At 40.2% G+C, this 19,678-nt stretch overlaps 2 protein-coding genes across 4 annotated transcripts in view; both read left to right on the top strand.

The window, feature by feature from the left end:
* Nucleotides 1-5,139, top strand: part of UBA6 (ubiquitin like modifier activating enzyme 6) — a 28,613-nt gene extending 23,474 nt beyond the window's left edge. For both annotated transcript variants that reach the window (XM_064710999.1, XM_064711000.1), the window contains exons 30-34: nt 189-382; nt 1,541-1,668; nt 2,454-2,541; nt 2,924-3,018; nt 4,254-5,139. In XM_064710999.1, the coding sequence (XP_064567069.1) occupies nt 189-382; nt 1,541-1,668; nt 2,454-2,541; nt 2,924-3,018; nt 4,254-4,389 (641 nt within the window). In that variant the 3' untranslated portion in view covers nt 4,390-5,139. The remainder of the gene's footprint in view (nt 1-188; nt 383-1,540; nt 1,669-2,453; nt 2,542-2,923; nt 3,019-4,253) is intronic.
* A 3,184-nt stretch (nt 5,140-8,323) lies between these two features.
* Nucleotides 8,324-19,678, top strand: part of CENPC (centromere protein C) — a 28,097-nt gene continuing 16,742 nt past the window's right edge. For both annotated transcript variants that reach the window (XM_064711002.1, XM_064711001.1), the window contains exons 1-12: nt 8,324-8,441; nt 9,720-9,766; nt 10,803-10,864; nt 11,188-11,276; nt 12,415-12,505; nt 12,609-12,828; nt 13,683-13,886; nt 14,062-14,438; nt 15,047-15,875; nt 16,427-16,465; nt 17,684-17,751; nt 18,846-18,914. In XM_064711002.1, the coding sequence (XP_064567072.1) occupies nt 8,427-8,441; nt 9,720-9,766; nt 10,803-10,864; nt 11,188-11,276; nt 12,415-12,505; nt 12,609-12,828; nt 13,683-13,886; nt 14,062-14,438; nt 15,047-15,875; nt 16,427-16,465; nt 17,684-17,751; nt 18,846-18,914 (2,110 nt within the window). In that variant the 5' untranslated portion in view covers nt 8,324-8,426. The remainder of the gene's footprint in view (nt 8,442-9,719; nt 9,767-10,802; nt 10,865-11,187; nt 11,277-12,414; nt 12,506-12,608; nt 12,829-13,682; nt 13,887-14,061; nt 14,439-15,046; nt 15,876-16,426; nt 16,466-17,683; nt 17,752-18,845; nt 18,915-19,678) is intronic.

The raw sequence follows: 19,678 nt of genomic DNA on the forward strand, positions 1-19,678 counted from the left end.
TCATTATTCACTTTTAGCAAGTGGTATCAAGAGGGGCATTTCCTAGCATAGGAAAACAAGTAAGGCACCAAGCTCAAGGATGTGAAATGTTTAATTTGTTAAGGTTCTAGTTCCCTTAAATTATGTTTAGGACATCTTCAGTTTTCTAATAATAATTTTGTGCTCTTTTATATTTTTTTTATGAGCAGCTGACTTGCAAATGAAGCCCATCTCCTTCGAGAAAGATGATGATAGTAATGGGCACATAGATTTTGTAACAGCAGCGTCAAACCTGCGAGCCAAGATGTACAACATCGAACCAGCGGATCGGTTCAAAACAAAGCGCATTGCTGGGAAGATTATTCCTGCCATTGCAACAGCTACTGCTGCAGTATCAGGGCTGGTAAGATTGATTTTTAAAATGCATATTTCTTTCTTTTACTGTTTCGTGCCTTTTTCTTGCTGTTTCTTGCCTGTTTCTTGTTTTTTCTTGCTGTTTCTTGTTGTCTGGGTATTGATTACTGCTACCCTGACAGAGGCTCATTTCAAGAAATGGATTTATTTCTCATGTACCAGTAGCAAAGGTCGTGATTGATTCTAAGTGTGGTTGTTGAGGCATGCATGTAGTGCAGGGAGCTCAGCGTGGAGCTGCAGTGCCAGCTGACTTCTGTGTGGGAGCCTCAGGCAAGAGGTCATGAACTGCTGACTCTGCACAACAAAGGGCACAGGGACCTGCGGCCTAGCCAGGTGACCAGACACTCAGGGACACAGCAGGAGCTGAGCACTGAGCTGAAAGACCCTGGACTGTTGAGCATAGAGACTGTAAGGGTACAAAAGCCCAGGCAGTCCTTTCTTCAGGGCCCCTTCTCCAAGGCAGCAGCTTGAATTGTTGTTCTGTTGCTACATCATGATGAAATTACTCAAAGAACCCAGAAGTCTGAGACTCTGCTAAGGAAAACCCAGGGTCCAACCAGCAAGGAAACCTTGTCTGGCTGTGAGAGTGGGATAAGTAGCAAGACAGTGATTGAGAAGCTGCCCACTGTGAAGGAGATTTAGTCCCAGCAGCGAAAATCTTTGGTGGTGTGAATGTGGCTGCTGGAGTGGCTCCTGAATGGTCAAAAAGGAAGTTTCCTTAACATGGTGAGCCTTTGGTGCTTTTATTTTTTATTTCCAGCACAGAAAGATGGGTTGGAATTCTGCATTTTGGTTTGCTTTTGACCATTAGTACTAACTTTCATTAGCATGCTGCTGCCAAGAGTGGAAAGGATCTGTTCTGTAGTAGTTCATGTTCATGCATCTCAACAGAACCTCATGCTTTGTGGAGATTGCATGAACTAAACAGTTTTGGAAGAGTACTACATTAAGAAGAGTTTTTAAGTATTTCTCTTGGCTGCAACAGAATTTATTTATGTGGCATAGTGGGTTGCATTTCCATGTTATTTACTCTGCTGATTGGACAAAGGCTGATCCCATTAACAACTTGCTTGGTAGTTGCTGGTCTCTTAACTACACTAGAGTTGATAACGCTAAAACCTAATAAATAAATTCTAATTTACTGCAGGTTGCACTGGAACTCATCAAAGTTGTGGGTGGCTACCCAGCTGATGCATACAAGAACTGTTTTCTGAACCTAGCCATTCCCATAATGGTCTTTACAGAAACTGCTGAAGTAAGAAGAACAGAAATCAGGTAGGAAGGACAATGGCAGAAGGACAAGGACAATAATTGGAAATGTAATAACTGATTGCTGAATCATTCCAACAAGTGAGAAGTTTGAATAGTTACTAAATCCAGATATCCACGTTAAGGCCTTATGTGCTCACATAGCAGAGCTATGATGGAACCACAGCTTGTAGCCATACTCCAGTTAAGCATTCTAGATATCCAAGGGTATTTTTTTGTTGTTTAAACTTGGAAAATGATGAATTGTTTCATGCTTGCTATCAAACTCTGCTATCCACTTGCTGTGTACTGCTAGAGGTGTAAGTGATCCTTGTAATACTGCCAAGGGTGTCCCATAATGCATTGCCCAAGAATTTCCTGTTTGGAAAATGCAGTCCATATTCATCTGTCCTAATTAAAAAAAAAATAGCGGGTTTAAAGGCTTAGTTTGTTTTTCAGTGGAAGCTGTTAATTGTGAGATTTTAAAAATCTGGAGAAGGTAGATGTGTGGCATTGTTCTTAGGAAACATCCCGGATATGCTTTTGCATCTTCTTCAATGTAAGAGCTATTTTTCGGTAGATCTGAAAACTCAGCGACTTCATTGTCAGATACCACATTTACTTAGAGATCTTACTGTGTCTTGTGCTTAGCAAGGTCAGGGGGCTGGAGAAATGGCAGCAGAGAGGGAAGAGATTTTTGCTCAAGGTTAAACAGCACATCAGCAAGAAGACGTGGCAGTTCTCCAACACACTTTTAAAGGGAATGACTGAGTTCACATTCTAAAGTAACAACCTTTCACTTTTTAAAACAGAAATGGGATATCATTTACCATCTGGGACAGGTGGACAATTTATGGGAAAGAGGATTTTACTCTGTTGGACTTCATAAATGCTGTCAGAGTAAGTTATCTACTGTCCTGGGTCAATACAAGAGGAAAGGAGTTCCTTGTTGAAATTGTTGTTGAATTGTGTTTTGTTTTCTTTTATATTTCTATCAAGTTACTGTTCAAACCAGAATAATTTTAGTAATAACTAATGTCAATGGGAATGTCTCTAAGTATAAAGGCATTCAAGCCTGTTTTCAAATTCCTTGTTGATTCATTTGGCTCAAATGTATCTTAATAAAACTTTCTTTCAACATCCATGCTTAAGCAAGTTTTCTGGTTTGGATCCTATGGATTTGAATAATTAGCTGTAGTATTTGCAGTAGTAGTATCTAGGCAGCAGTAGTATCTGAGCAGCTATTCTAGTCTTTTAACAAGTTTTAATTTGTGAATTCCAGGAGAAATATGGAATTGAACCAACTATGGTTGTACAAGGAGTCAAGATGCTCTATGTTCCTGTGATGCCAGGCCATATTAAAAGATTGAAGTTGACGTAAGTATAACTGGAGAATGGATTTAGGGATGCAAGTGCACATACAAATTATGTTGATTGCTTGTATCAAAGGATGTGTGTCTGACAGCAGTATTTTCTCTCAAAGTGGTTTCTAGCCATTAATACTTGGGGAAGAAAAGAGATAATTTCTTACTTTTTGTAAAAGAAAAAAGAGAGAGTGAGTTAACTTCTGTGATGAGAGAAGGAGACTTGCAAAATGCTTCTTTAACTGTTGAATACCAGAATGAGAAAGCTAAAGAAGTCTTACAGTAATTTCTTGAGGGGAAAGAATGTACCATGGTTCAAGCAGAACAAGACTACTAGAACCTTTTGAAACTGGCTTAAAACTAATGCTGATATTTAACAACTAAGCTGTGAAGGAATAATGTATTGCTTGCAGTTTGAGATTTCTGTAAGTCTGTTCAATTAGAGTAATTGCTTGGGATTCTACATCAGTTCAGCCCTTTTAAGAATGATGACATTCAAAAAGGTTCTGCTATGCTGCTTGCAGACAGGAAATAGTGGTATTTCACCCTGGCATTTTGATAGGATGTGAAGGCAGGGCATTGGGTTTTGACTGAAGGCTTTTGAAAAATAACAGCCAGATCTCACCCAGGTTCAGTTCTGCCTTACCTGTGGATTGAACTACTTTAGCTTAAAATCTGTTCCTTACAGCTCCTGTGAAGTGTGTGGTAGTCAGTGCTCACAGGCTTTGCTGCAGCAAGTGGATGCACTGATCAGTACTGATTTGAAGGCCTGACAGTAGGTATCAGGCAGAGAGGTATAAGCAAGCTACTTCAAACTCCTGGGGAGAGAAGAGCTGCCAAGCTGTAGAGTGCCTGGCATACTAAGATGACAATTTACAGCCTGTCTCCAAAAACATTGCTTATATGCTTTCTCTTACAGCTGCATAAATAATTTTGAATGAGTGGGGTATGTAATGAAGTCAAAGTCATAGTATGAAGCTGCCTTCTTGTGAATATCAGGATTTTTTACTACTCTGAGACTTTAATGGGGTGTGTCTGTCAAGAAAATGGAATACTATTTGCTGAAGCTCAGGTGGAGGATCAGCTTTTGTGTGCAATTTAGAGGTGGTGTATTCTCTATTTTAGTTTGGTCTGTAGTATGCTGGGCCAGTACACATTGCTGGCAGTGAAATTCCTCCTAGTCTGCTCCTGAATTCCCACTGCCAGTTCTCCTGGTGCATTTATGAACTGCTCTTCATTTCTTTATAGGATGCAAAAGCTTGTGAAACCATCAGCTGATAAGAAGTATGTGGATTTGACAGTTTCATTTGCTCCAGAGACTGATGGAGAGGAAGACTTGCCCGGACCACCAGTGAGATACTACTTTGTTCAGGAAGACAATTGATGGTAGAGACACAAAAGTCACTCATGGACCATTTGTTCTGAAAGGAGTGTGCTAATTTTCAGCTATTAAAGATGGTACTATATAGTTCTTTTTGGTGAAGCCTTAATTAAATGGTGAAAATCAGTGGCTTTGCACTGAAGACAAACTGGATTTGTTTCTTCTGCTCCTGTATTCTTCAAGCCTGTTTGCTCAAAGGAGGATTGGTCACTCTATGAGATGGAATGTCCAGTACAGTCCTTAGCTTTAAGGCAAGATTTGTATTGAGGAAAGCAAGAAGAATGGTGAACCTAAGAAATGGTCCCCATGTGCAAATTAGGCAATTTGCATTTGCTTAGGGAAGAGTGCAAAAAATAGGAGAAGCACCATTTTATGATACTCCTGGTGTTCTAAGAACATCTCAAACTCTCTTCGTATGTTATTCCATTCTCAAACAAGAATTTCACTCCTGCCATCTACATGTGAGATTAGATCCATCTGAAAGGCTTAAACTCCCATTTAAAAGCAGAGGAGATGCTTTCTTGTGTGGCTGCTTAGTGGTGCCGTGGTCAGCACAGCTGTCTTCTGTCAGTCTCGACATAGGCAGGGGCTGTCAATTGTCAAACTCCCCTCAAGTCCAGAGAGCTGGAATTGTTGATTATCTGCACTAAGACTGTTCTTTGTGGAATATTGCAGTATGGGTAAAGTGAAAACCTATCAGAAAGCCAAATTAGCACTTTCAACAATAAAACTTGGTCTTCAACAAAGAGAAAATGTGGTCGAGCCTTTCTGCCCTCACCAGATTAAAATCACTGTAGCACTTGATGTTAAAGGGAGGAAAAGACAAATACCTCTGGATGTTTGTCAAAGCAAACTTTTACCTCAGCTGCTCCGTTTGGTACCATTTCCTTATAGCAAATTGTTGTGCTGTACACCTGTCCTCAGAACAAGTCTGAGCTGCACTGAACCATGAGGTTTGACCCTCATTGATCAGTTATTGGGATATGTAATTATAAAATTTCTGCTTAACTGGAAATCACTGTGGACTAGTTTTGCTGCTATGGTGAGGCAGAGGTGTGTTACAAAACCATCATAATTTAACTCATCTAAGCACTGGGTACTTGAAGTAGTACTTTTTTTCTCCCCATCATGGTAGAGCAAGGCAAGATTAGAATAGAAACTTAAACTGAAACACCCTCTCATATGTTTCAGCTTTAGAGATTGTTACTGAACATTATGTTCTGCAGCTGTTGCAAAAGATATTAACAACTTAGCTGTTTATCTTCAATCATAGTTTATTAAGCTTCAGGGATGTCTTCACATTTAATTTAATGATGTCACTAATTAGTGCTAAGGATCACTTAAAGGTTTAGGTCAACAAGAAAACACCATCACCTCTCACAGCTGGAAGCTGGGAAATTAAACTTTGAGTAAGTATACTCTGTTATGTTAGTGTGGTGTTAACATCATGCTTATGCTTTTGAAATAAGCAGCATTTAAAAATAGTAAAGTCTCAGTACTGTTCTAGAATGCCATGTGACTGTCCTCAGGGTTTAAAGTAAACATCAGATATAATTCATGCAGTGGCTTTTCCTAATGACATGTGCGCCTTTGAGAGCCTTGTAAAAAGTCCCGGTCAAGGCTGGCAGGGATCACAGCCAGAACTTACAGATATTGCTTTATCTTTATGCTGCTCTTATTGTGTGTGTGTCTGTAGGATGGATGGATGCTCTGTGGATGGGTTCTGCTCAGTTGAAAAGTTGGTTATGGAAAAACTAAAAATGCACAATGGCTCTAGATATTTATTAGCACACCTTTAAAATTTTTGGATATAAATTAATCTAGGTAAAATCTCAGAACTAGTAATTCAATTTGTGTAGAAGAACTTGGCATATCAAATGGCTCATTAAAACTGTTCTTCCTGCTTTAAACATTTTTAAATTTCTGATATGGAGAGTGAAGATGTTTAAATGGAAGATTATGGAGTACACTGATTCAGTGAAGGTGTTTATATGGAAGATTGTGGAGTACATTGATTTAGTATTTGTATTTGATAGAGCCTGTTTCTCAATCTGTTCCTGCTTTTTATCAAAAGTCTCTGCAGGTACTCAGCATGGTCATACTAAAAAGGCTCTGGGCAAGTGAATTTTGGGGTGCCAAATCTCCAATGCTGTCACAGTGCTACCAAGCTAGAGTCTTGTAGCATTACCTGGAACCTGAGGACTGGTTTATGTCTTTTATTTTTGTTCATGGCAGTGAAAGCTTGTGTTTGTCTAGGACTGTTTGATGCACAATTCGTGTGGAGCAGCTAAAGCTTGCTGTCTTCCTGTCACAATGAAGAGCTGTCTTTCCACTAGAGCACTTCAAATAGCTTTCTTTCAAAATGTCATTCTTTGAGAGAGCAGTTGATTTGCAGGAATGAAGTTTTATATCAGTAATGAAGATCCTTCTCACTCAAATGCTTTCTAGAAGAGTTTGCTCATATTTACACCAGCTTTCTCTGAATTTCTATCACTCTTAATAGGTGCAGTTAATTAATTTGTGCATGCCAAGTATTAAGCAGCCAGATCAACTTTTCTCTGTTAGTCATCATGTTTCTTTAACGTTAGGAGTAGTGAGGATTCTGTGTGAGGGTCTCAATACTGTCAACAAGAATGTTTTAATGGATCAGATGGTTTTAAGCTTTTATTATCTATACCACAAGTAAAAAATAGATGTTTCCATATTATTTTCCCACCCTTTTCCTATGTACAGGGAAATGTGTGACTGCTTATTAAAAAGATAAAACTATGCAAGAATAGGGGTATATAGGCAGAAAAACTCTGGCACCAGTCAGGCTGTCACCTCTTCATGGCTTTTCACATCCTGAAATAAAATGGGTTTGAGCTAGGCAGGAAGCTCGTACACCTGTCTGACCTGTCATCAAATACAAGTAAAGATTTTAGATAAGTTTATGATCTTCATGTTTGTAATTTTCCTTGTGTCTTTGAAACAATGTGAATGTAGGCCAGTATTTTTAAGAAAGGAACTGAATTTCAGCCAAAAGCTGAAACTGAAAGTTTATCAATCCCATGCAATTACAGAAAGCAAATGTGCAGCACAGTGCAGCAATCTAAACCTTTTTGGAAACGTTGATAAATTTGACCAGAGACCTTTCGAATATTTTAGTAAAGGTATATTGTGTGCGGTTGATTACGTAGCTGGTGCAGATGCTTATCCGTGGTGCACAAAGCCTAAAGCAGCCGTAGGTTCCTTAAGCGTAAGCGTTCCATGAGCATCGCTAGCAGCAGAACTGCGTTAGTGCCCATCCTCTTGTATGGCACGGGTGAGAGACAGGGAAGGAGTGTTAAGTTACCACTTGTCCCAGCAGCATACAAGTTTAAATTTCATAGGGAAAAAACTGCAGCTCTGATCTGATGCACACTGAGCAGCACCCTCTTCACAGAGTGATCTAAACTATTTTCGTGAAAAGAAAGTGCTAACCTCCCGCATTATGATGTACTTTTAAAATAGAATAGGCCTTCCCTTTAGTGGTCAGAAAGGACAGACCTGATGTTCCGGTCACAAGTGTGTGATAAAAAGCATCACTAAAACTGTATTTTTGGGCAATGTTTTGCCGTCACTGTAAGGTACTGCGCCCTTACGTTCTCAAGCAGTTGTTTTTTGCTCGTTGTTGAGTTCTTCAGTAGAATTTTAAAGAAAAAATTGCAACGCCCCGTGGTGATAAGGGATGCTTTGTGGCGTTTCGCAACCCGAGGATTTGAGCTGGCTTTTCTCACGGGCGAAAAAAAAGAACGGGAAGCATCCCCCGCCCGTCCCCTCACAGAAAGGCGGGAGGAGAAGGGGCGGGGCGACGGGCGCAGCCGCTGCTTCTGCGCAGGTGTAACAGCCGCGCGCGCCTAAACGAGCTGCCCTGCCGGACGCGCGACCAATGGGACGGGGACGGGGGGGCGTGGCCCGGGTGCCGCCGTCCGCCGGCCGTGCGCCCGCGCCCGCCGGGAAAGGCGCGCGAGGTTCGAAGGCGGCGCTGAGGCGCGCGCGCGCGCCGGCCCCGGTCCGGGATGGCGCAGGCCTTGGTGAGAGAGCGCGGCAGCGGCCGCTCTGTGTTTGTCTGTATGTCCGCGTCTGTGTCTGTGTCTGTCTGTCTGGTTTGTTGTGGGCGGCGGCCGGGCCCGTCTGTAGCGCAGGGGCGCGGCCCTCGGCGCGCTCCTGAGGGGAGGGACGGGGCCGATCTTCCCCTTCCCCCTGAGGCGAGCGAGGCTGGCATTGGGGTTCCGCGCTCACTGCGGGTCCGGGCGGTTGGCACGGACACTTGTGGGGCTGGTGTGGCGGGAGCCGCGTTCCCCTGAGCGCACCGATGTCTGTGCCGGACCCGTGCCCCGTGCCCCTCAGGCTGCCGCGGGAGAGCCGCCTTCCACGGGACAGTGAGCGCATCAAGAGCAGGACATTTGTGCAGGCACGCTAGAATCGTGCTTGAGTTTTAACATTCTTCATGTGTAGCGCGATACGGACACAATAATAAATGAACTGGTAAAGGCTCGTTTAGGTCCTTGACAGGAAATTTTAATTTCTTTAGCGCGCAGTGCATTGTGCTGCACTCGGCTGCGAAGGGAAGGGGGTTTAATGTCCGAGTGCCGGATTGACTGCGGAGTGTGCTTCTGTATAGTTTCTGAAGTGGTGGCTTTTGGTCAGTTGTTTTCCCTGTATCTTCCTTCTGCCGCTTTAAACCGATGTTGAAAATTTACAGTGAAATCTATCCCTATAGCGTTTGTTTATTTTTTATACTGGAAGTAACAGCCAAAGGGAAATCACAATGAAATGCAGAATACTGTCAATATGGCAGACTTCACAAAAACGTGCAGAATTCTCTTGTGTTAGGATTAGATACTCTCCACGTTGCTAAATATTCTAAATTTATATGAATTAGGCAGAGGTTATAATTGTTTTTCAGATAAATACTTACATTTCTTTGTGATGTTTTCCTGTCACATTTGTGAAAAACTGCACTCTGCTTTGCTGTTGAATTTTTCTTGCCTTTCATTCCCATTTTATCCTCTACAGCCATTACTGGTTCCCAGGTCAGCAGCTTTATTTGATTACACAGAGAACATGCTGCTGCTTGAATTATTACTGCTCTAGTTGTGGTAAATGGCTGGAGTCCTGTCTGCTGTTCGAATGAGTGGTTGTACTTGGGTTTTAAATGTGTGAAGAGGCACTGTGGCATTCTAGGAAAAACAGTGCTGCAGTAACTCCCCCTGTCCCACTACTTCAAGATGTCTCGAGAATCCTCGAGATCTGCTTGTTTTTCTGTCAAGTGTCATGCTTAGTAAAAATTGATTCTTATTTCTTCACAGAATCGTTTAAAAAAAGACTACAGAGCAAGATTCTGCCATGGAGGAGGGTAATTTGCATTTAAAAACTTATTCTTAGGTTCTGGAAAACTTACCTTGATTTTTATCTTAGAGCTAAATGTCAAAACTACTTGATGTACCTTATTAAACTGATCATGTGATGTTTCCCACATTTCTTGTATTTCTTAGTGGTAAGAGGAGCAAGCTCTGTGGGGGGACAAGGCTCTGAGGTTTCCCTTTGCTGAGGCAGCAGGTGCAGCTGTACCTAAGGTACCCCTAACTGGGCTGCCTGTGTAGGCAAGCAGTGATCTGTGCTAACATATTGCCTTTTAAGGAGTAGGGAAATTAAACCCAGGCAGTGTTCCAGCATATTTGGACCTTGCTGGTAAATGTTAGAGATGAGTTTGAGCATTTGCAGTGCCGTGATGCTCTTTACATGAGTGTTAGGAGTCTGTGAAGTTTTTGCTGCTGAAATTCATTTCTGGAAATGCATTTTGTGAGCTTACCAAATGTACACAATTAGTTGTTTTTAAAGGTATATCGTGATCATTATGGGAGTAAAACTCCATGGCTTTTCTGTTATTTTGGTTTTGATCAACATTGTCTGGCTGGTGAATCACTCACTTCTGCCCTTTCCAGTTGTACTGGTGTGAAATTATCCAACCAGCTGAGCTGGTCACTTGCTTGTGGATAGAATACCTCAGGCCTGGTTCCAGCTGCATCACTGTGCAGGCAACATAGCTCCAGGTCTGATTTATAAAAAATTACATGTTCAAGTGAGACTCTAGTCAGCCTAAAGCTCATTTACCTCAGGGCTGTTGCAGTAGTTGCTTGTTTTCTTTAATGTAGAGAGAATTCTTCATTGTTATTATAACCTGTAGCAGTGAGGCTTTTTTTCCTGGAAATCCTACTTAGACAAATTTCTTTGCAGATATCAATGCATGGAAATGGTAGGTAAAAATGTATTACAGTCTGAACTTGAAGAAATAATAAGCTAAAACATTTAAAAGTAAAACTTGGCAATGTTAATATTTGAGATGAGAACATTTGGCATTTTTGATTGAAAATATTTTTCTCTCTTTCTAGAAATAAGATTGATCTACAGCCAGGTCAAAACGTACTGAAACTCATACAGGATTGTTTTGAAAGTAAGCTCTTATTTGGTGTTTTGCTTGATTTGCTGATAAAAGAAAATAGTTATTTTCTTCCTTATGTTATATTGAGCAGTAAGTACATAGAAATAAAAAATAGGGTTAAAATAGATAAAAAGAGTATTTCCCATGGTTTTTAAGAACAACCCCTTCTCAGCTTTTTAAAACTGTATCTTAGCTGTCTTGTAATCTCTTTCTCAAGGATCTGGTTCCTATCTTGTTAGGATTTACATGACCTTAGTGAGCTTTAGAACTTGTTGAAATAAATAAAACCTGAACAATTCCAAGATTCCCATATTTACTGTTTTTTTTCTTCATAGGTTGCAGCGATGATCTTACAATAAACTCTCCAAATAGCTCAACCTTTGTTTTGAAAAATGAGAAGAGGACTTCAATCCAGAGAAAAAGGGTGAGTTCTGTCAGTGTCATAGTGTGGCACTGGATACAGGTTCATGGGGGTACAAGTTCAATTCTGTAGCATTTAGCTGTGTATGAGCACTGTAAGAGTATGTAGGCTAAAATTTAATGATCTATGACAGTTGTTGAAAATGTGCATTTTTTCTTAGTTTGTTGTGCTCTAATTGTAAATATTATAAAAGTAGAATTATTTAATAGATTTTTTTTCCTTGGGTTTTTACTAATGAAAGCTTCTTCAGCTTTTTGTCCAGGATAGTTAAATTTCTCATGGTCTGAGGTTGAAGCATGCTGCCTTATTACTGTGCTGGGTTTGGCTGTCTTGGACTCCACTGGAGCTGGTTGTGGTCACTTTGCCAAACATATGGGCACAGTTCTTAGCTATCAGATGGGCAGTAAAATGTAAAGGGGATTCATGTAGAAAAGCAGCTGGAAAACTCCTGATAGTTATCTCAACTATACAGTAACTTCATACAATACTTCATAGGTCTGTAACTTTATTGATGAGTGGAAACAAGGTGAAGGCCTTGTTAATGTGCTGCCTGAGAGGATGATGCCAATAATCTAGAATGTATATTTAGTTTTAATATGTTGATTTTACTCTTTTAAGTAGGATATTCTATTAATGGTAGGGTTTAGAAGAGGCAACCTTATAATGGTGTTTGTTTAATTTAGTCTGATGTTAGAATATAATCTCAAATCAATTCTTGCTAAACCTCAGCTTGTCTTAGTAAAGGGTAATTAAACAGTTTAAATGAATTCATTCTAATAACAATAATAAGTAGTTTACCTTGAGATTAGTCAGATGTCTGGTTAAAGCTGCATATAGATTTTTACTGTATGCACTGTTTTACCTGTTGTTTGAAATTTACAGTTACTTTTAGAGTTTTGCACCATAGAAAGTTGAAGTGTTTAGGTGAAATACAACTGTGATTTGAATGAGTATGAATTAAGGGAAGAACATGAGACATCTTGAAGTAGTGGGACAGTGGGAGTTATTGCAGCACTGTTTTTCTTAGAATGCCACAGTGTGAATTATATTAATATTCTACAGAAATGTGTATTCTTGTTAAAATAATGTTGCTTTATCAAATATTTTACCTCATCTCATTATTTGTTACCAACTATGACAGGCCAAGGCAGGGTCAGCCAGCTCTGTGAAAAGAGCCCGTGAGTCTGCAGAACCCTCACCTGCATCAGCACTAAAACCAGTCAGCAGCAGAGGTTGGTCACACTATTACTGAATTAAGGTTTTTAGAGTAACTATTTCTTGGGATTTTGTAAGGTTTTAAGTAAAAGAATGAAACCTGTTCTATGTATATGGCAGGACTGTCATGTGACTCACACCTGAAGGCTGCAACACCTGATTACGTAGCTACTCCTAAAAAGACAGAGTCTCTTGTGTCTGAAAGTGAAGAGAAAAATACTTTAAAAGATGTTGAAGCACCATGCCAGTGTCCAGCTGTGCCTTTGAACCCTGAGGATAATCGTGGGGCTGTTGGATCACCTCTTCCTGTGGAGGAAGCGAAAAGTTCTCCTGCAGTTAAGTAAGTAGAGCTGCACGTGGTCGTGGTGTCATATTCCAGGTGTGCCCTCCCCCTCAAGGTAAATTGAGTTTGGATTGTGAACTCATAAAAAAAAATTGTAAGCTTTTTAGGAAGTTCTATATCTGGGTTTAGAAAGGGCAGAATTATATTTTATTTAATATTCTGGTGATAAGTGCAGTACCCAAGTGAAGGAAGCCTGTCAAAATAAATTTAACTCTTTTTTTCCAAGAAAGTGTACCAAAGTATCAGCTTCTCAGATCATCTAGACTTCTTCAGTGAATCTTATTGACAGTGTTGACTTTAAAAGTCAACAAGAATTTGTTAAAGCAGAAATGAGCAGTCATTGTTCCTCTCACTCTCAATGTACAAATGTTTTATTTGAAGTAAAATAGCTTCAGTTGTGATTATTATTTCCTTGTTGGAAGAATTGAAGCTGAACTGCAGCACTGGCCAGTGTCCTGGCCACAGTTCTGCTTTCCTGGAGGACTGGATCTCTGGGATAGATCATAAAGATGGATTGACTCCCATTGATGGAGTGAGATTGGAAAGACAGTGCATCTACGACTAGGAAACCTGACAATTTCTCAAGCACATCCTCCTAAAATTAGGAATTTGTCTTGCTGAGCAGCCTTTACTTTGATCAAGAGTCACATGCTGACTCCATGATGCCTGTGGGCACTTGCTACTATACTGGAATGCCCTACTGCTCACCTGTGTTGCAGCAAGTTTCCAAAGGGAAGCTCGTTCATTGGAAGTGAGATGCTGTCAGCAGGAACATCTGTTCATCCTCACAATACTTTATTGTGCACTCAGGATTTATAGCAGCATATTTGACTGCTGTTTCTCATTTGTAGATTGCATTTTGATAAGAGGAGTACACCAGCTGCAGCAAAGAGCCATGGAGAAGTGGAAAATTTGGAAGGACCTCTGCCTGGGAGAGATGAGCACGTTGTTCCTGTGCAAGGAACAGAACGTGTTACTGCATCATCTGCCCGGAGAGGGAAGACCTTCTCTTCAGCTGTCATTGCAGCTGTAGCAACAGGAACATTTGGACAGAGGTTTGTATGGAGCCTTAATATGGAACATATGATGGATGGACTTTACAATAATTCTTTTGAGGAACATTCTGTACTGTGTCTAGGTGTGGGGAGTTACCACTAGATTTGAAAGACTGAAAGTCAATTTCCTCCCCACCCTGATTGATATGAATGGTTTTTTCCCCCCATTCTTTAGATATTCAACCTCCATATCACCACCATCACCTCGTCCTGTGAAATACCAAGAAATAGAAATAGAAAATGAATGTGAATTTTTAATTGATGAATCAGGTGGTGCATCTTTTACTTCTTGGCTTTCGATACCCACTAAGAAGAAAAAATCAAAACCTGATGGCTCTCCAGCTCCCATTTCTAAACCTCAGCCCTCTGAAAAGAAGACACAGAATAAGACAGTCAAGAACAGAAAAGTTCAGGGTAAAGCACTTACTAAACAGAAACTGGATCATCCAGATATTGGAGCTTTTGACTTCAAAGAAACGTCAGTGTCAGATCCAGTCCCTAGTAGTGAAGAAAACGTCCTTAAAACTCAAAGCCGAAAGAGTCCTTGTGCGGGTAAGTTATTTAACAGCTCTTCAGACTTGACCTTACAGGTCACATTACTGGATTATTTTCTGGTGGTTTATGAGAAAATTATAATAAAGTAGATGATAAACATCAATGGATTTCTTTTTTGGTGTTTCAGTTGTGCAATTACATTTGGGTGAGACAGAGAGGCAGTGAGAGTGTCTTCACTTTTTTGCCACATCCTTTGCCTTTCCTGTTAGAACATTAACAATTAAATTAGCAGTGTTGCCTTTTTGTATGAAGAGTCATGGAGAAAGGCAGTTATATTTGAACAGGAAGGGGATTGAGTTTTAGGAATTATTTGTGAAGGGTTTTGTAGCATGAATACTGAAAACTGGAAAGCAGACTGAATGTAACATTTCTGCCCCCTTTTTTTATTAGGAAATACTGGAAGAACACTGAAAAGTTTTTTGTGGACTATAGTTTAGTGAAAGCCTTCTTTTAGCCAATGATGATAAAACTGGTTTTGTGATACCTCTTTTTTTTTCCCCCCCATTTTGATTCTTTGGGGTTTTTTTGTGCATTCAGGTGTTAATGCATGTCTTCAGGCATAATGGGAAAAGGTATTCAGGTCCAAATATTTTGTATATTGACAGGAAAGACTGAAAAGGATGCACTTAGACAAGACTCTCCAAACCAGAAAAAGAACACATCCTGGAAACCAGAAGCTGAAATACCCATGTGGCCTGGATTGGAAACAGAATCATCTGATGAAGAGCAGCGTAAAACAAGTGTGCCAAGTGAGGATTTACCTGTGCCCTCATCTGGGCATCAGAAAAAGCAGACTGTGTCACTGAGAAAGTCTCTCAAGTCTTCCAAGAATCTGCAGATGACTTCTAAAGCTTCTCAGCATTTAGTTAAGAAGAAGCAAACTGCTAAGCAGAAACTTCCAAAGGTCAAAGTAGCTAAGAGAGAGACAGTAACTCCAAGGAAAATATCTGTCCAGAAAAGTAGTAATAAAAAGCCTCAGTTACAAAGAGAGGAGAGTTCTAACAGTGGACCTGGTGAAGAAGAGCTTGAAAGAGAGCCTGTGGAACTGAATGAAGTATGCACCACATCTTTGCATCAGAAATTAGAGACTCCTGTGATTCAGAAGTTGACTAAGCCCGAAAAGCCTGGAAATGCATTACACACACCAGAGTCACCTGGTGATGCCAATAACAGAACTCCTCTAAAAGCACTCCAGCATCCCGTGGAGAGTGTGAAGAATCCAGGAAAGAAATGCTCTGCCAAGTATTCAGGGAAGAGACCCAAAAAGATTCCACGTAGAACCAATAAAGCTCTTCACTCAAGCTCTGAAGGCTCTGAGTCTCAAACAGATTCTGACAGCTCTTCTGTACAGGACACGGCAAGGAAAAAACAGAAGTTACCAGATGTGAAAATAAAAAGTAAAAAAAGAAAACATAACAGACAGCGTGGACCACAGTAAGCTTTTTGTGTGATTCTTTAAAAATGTGTTATGTAACTTGGTAGATAATGAAATACATCTTGTCAGCTTCTAAGCAGTGATGGCCCAGTTCAAGTACATGGTAGTTTGAGGCTGGTTGAATAGTTAATACAGAAACCAAGCAGTTTAATCAACCTTCTTTTCTCAAAGCTCGGTGCCATACTTTTTGTCTTCTACATGAGGAAACTTGTTCTAGTTAAAGTCTTCTTGTGAGACTTGCAGAGCAGATGTAGTTTAACACAACCCCACCACCCATGGAGTAACTTTACTGTCAAGTTGGTTCCTTTTTAAAAATAAATTTAGAAAATACAGCATTTAATTCTTCAGCTATATTTGTTTTTGTCAATCTAAAGACTAAGTTCAGGTGGTCTAAAACCTGGTTGATAATCACTGGTCTTTGCATTGCTTTTTAATGTTTTTAACGTCTTTTTTATCGTTTTGTTCAGGACATAAAATTATTGACCTACAGGTTCCTTTCATTAAGTTTATTTAACACCAAATATAATAAGAGTGTTGTTTTCTTTTCTAGGGATTCCTTTGTAGCTGAGAGGGTTGTGAGTTGCCAAAGGTAATTTCCTGAGTTGTCTGAAACACATTACTTTAATCCTACTTCTGGCCCGTGGAGACGCCCTGAGAGTGGGCAGCTGGTACAGCTGCTGTGTGCTGTGCCCTGCTGGTGAACCACTGAGTAGAACAGCCTTGTGATTCCTGCCTGAGGGCTTTAAATATGTGCTAATACAGTTAATAAACTAATACAGTTTTTCTTCCTGTCATGAATAGGGGGTCATAATAAGCTTATTGCCTTTGGGGATTTCTTTCCTTTGAGGCTTGCTTCCACATTAGAGTGTGATTTTTGAACAGAAGGATCAGTGCTCCTAGAAATAATAACAGCTGCACTAATAAAATTGATGTCAAGTAGGGTATAGAGCTCAATCTACAATCCAAACTCTTTGTGCAAGTACATAGGCATGTATCGTCCCCTTTTGTGAGATGGAAACTTAATAACGAAGCAAACAGGAGTGACAGTCTGTGAAGTTATTAAATTCTTATGCCGTCATTGTACTGAAAATATTGGGGGCTTTATTTCTAAGGGGAACTTACTGCAGACTGACTTGGACAGATTTGCAGTGTAGATTTGCTAACCTAGGTAATTGAAATGCACCTTTTGGAGTTGAGGTGGGGAACAGCTGAACTTCATTGGCACAGTAAAAGCAATGAAGCACAGCCTCAGATGGGGGAAGAAGGAAGGTCGAGGGTGCTGATTCTAAGGCTGTAGAAGTTCTGTGACAAGTGGCTTGATTGCTAGAGAATCTCTGTTGCAGTTACATGTATAAATTTTTGCCATTTTATGGGGAGGATTTTATGACAGGCTACATTTTATTTTCCTCTCCTTTCCTTAGAGTATGCAAAACAACTCTTTAAAGCTCTTTTAATTATAAATTATCTTTTATAATTATGGTATATAGAAAATTGTAAGGTCATGCTGCAGAGGTGGTGAGGAGGTCTGTTCTGGAATGGAGAAAAAAGTTTAGGAAACCTCTTCAGAGAGGAGGTGTGAACACCAATTGTCTGCCTGATGACTGAGTAGGGGAGGAGTTCATGAACTTCTGACCTATGATTTTTAAGGAGTAGTCATTTGCTTCAGTGTGTAATTGGTATACACATGTTTAAAAGGAAAATAGAACCCAGCCCACATGATCTGGTAAAAACTTTAATTTGCTATTCTTGGTAGTGCTGTAATGTTCCTTTGACATGTTCAAGCAGGTGTATTTTTTTTCTTTTGTAGTGGGCTTGTTCTAGAAGATGGACTTGCTTCCAGCACTAAGTGTCCTGAGCAGGATGATATATCTTCAGGTAATGTTTGAACTGTGTAATTCCTTGCATTTTATGTATAAGCTTCTTATAAACTGTGACTGACAGTTCAGTAATTTCTGTTGTATTCAGCTTGTGCAGGAGAAGAAATGCAGATTTTATTGGCTGTGGTTACATTTCTGTCCAAGTGTGTGGTACAGCATGCCAGCTTTATCTGGTTAGCTTTGGGAGAACGTAGCCCTCTGTGTTTTGGCATCATGCATACCAGGATAAAGTTATTCTTTCTAAAATACTTGGAACAAAATTTTCAGGCTCAGTTTGTACTAGTTTAATGTGTTCCCATGTGATGGTCCTGTATGCAGACACTTCAGGTAAACCTGAGCCAAATTACAGCATTGATGGAGTCATGGCCTGTTCCCCAAAGAATACTTTGGTTTGGTGGTTTTTTCAGGGAGTGGTTATCTGTTTTGTTTGTTTTTTTGTTTCTGTTTTTTTGTTTGTTTGTTTGTTTGCTTTGTTGTGTTAGGTTTTTTTTTTTGTTGTTAGTTGTTTGGTTTGGTTTTGTGTTTGGGGGCTTTTGTGTGGGGAGGATTATTAGTATTTGTTTGGTTTCAGTTTTAAATTTCACAGCACAAGTTCCACATGTTATTGTAATGAACATGAGCCCTGGAGATACAAAGTCTTTTCCTTAGTGCTTCAGAGCCAGATGTGGATGTCATTAGTCCATGCAATGCTTTTTTCAGATACCTACTTTTGTGTGTGTTCTGGTAAAAAATTTGTTCTGAAGTTAGGTTTCAGTGATATAAATCTGAATGACCTTGCATTTTGATCAGTAAAATTATGTGTATAGTTTATAATTTGTCAATGTTCACTTTATCAAGAGGGATAGGTCTGAGGAGTATTTACTTGAAAGTATAGTTTTCAAGTAATTTTTAAGTTTACTCTGTTTAAAACTAATTACAGATAATGTTTAGCTATACTGGATTTAATATATGTTTATAGCAAAAGGTGTTGGTGGAAGCACTGTCCTTGGGACTTCTGTATGTGTTGCTTTTGGTTGCTTCTAGTTGGCATATTGAATAAAAGTCAGGAATAATAAATGCCTTTGGTGATGGGGTTTTTGAATGTGTTTTCAGATAATTCTGAAGACTTGAATTACAAATTAAGACATCTGTTGTCGGACGAAATAGCAAAGCATAAAATAGGTAAGAATATTTTAAAATATAATGTAAGTGTGTAAATGCAAGTGTATTTTCAACTTGATTTAAATGTTACTGAAGGAGACACAAACACCTAGAAATGGGTTCATCTGTTCATAAGTATTTACAGATAGGGTTTGTTATTTCTTCAGGCCTTCAGCCCTTCTCTTAATTTGAAAGTTGTTTTTTAAAACTTCTAGTGTTTCTCTTTTTGTTGCTCCATTCAACAGTTTTTTAACTGCCACACTTTGGTTTTTCATGGTATTGTGTTAAGGAAACTTTCAGATCTGACCATCCAGGAGCCACTCTGGCAGTCACACTCCCACCACCACAGACTTGAAGTGCTGGGACTGAAACCCCTTTCCAGTGGGTGGCTCCAGTGCTCTGCCAGGTGCCCCTGCCTCTGTACACAGCCAGATTTCCTTCCTGGCTTGCATCTGAGTTTCTCATGGCAGAGTCTCAGACCTCTGGTTCCTTTAAGTAATTTTATGGTGTAGCAACAGAATAACAGCTTATACTGGAACTAAGGACTGTCTGGGCTTTGTACCCTCACATTCTGTGGGCTCAACAGTCCGGGTGCTGCTGCTCCTTCCAGCTGAGTGCTCAGCTCCTGCTGTGTCCCTGAGTGTCCAGTCACTGGGCTGGGCCACAGCTCCCCGTGCCCATGGTGGTTCAGAGGGTCAGCATCAGCTCATGGCCTCTTGCCTGAGGCTCTCCTGCAGGGCTTGATCTCTGGCTGGCACTGCAGCTCCACACCTGCACTGAATATA

Source organism: Zonotrichia leucophrys, chromosome 4 (assembly GCF_028769735.1).
Source record: "Zonotrichia leucophrys gambelii isolate GWCS_2022_RI chromosome 4, RI_Zleu_2.0, whole genome shotgun sequence".
Classification (NCBI taxonomy): Eukaryota; Metazoa; Chordata; class Aves; order Passeriformes; family Passerellidae; genus Zonotrichia; species Zonotrichia leucophrys.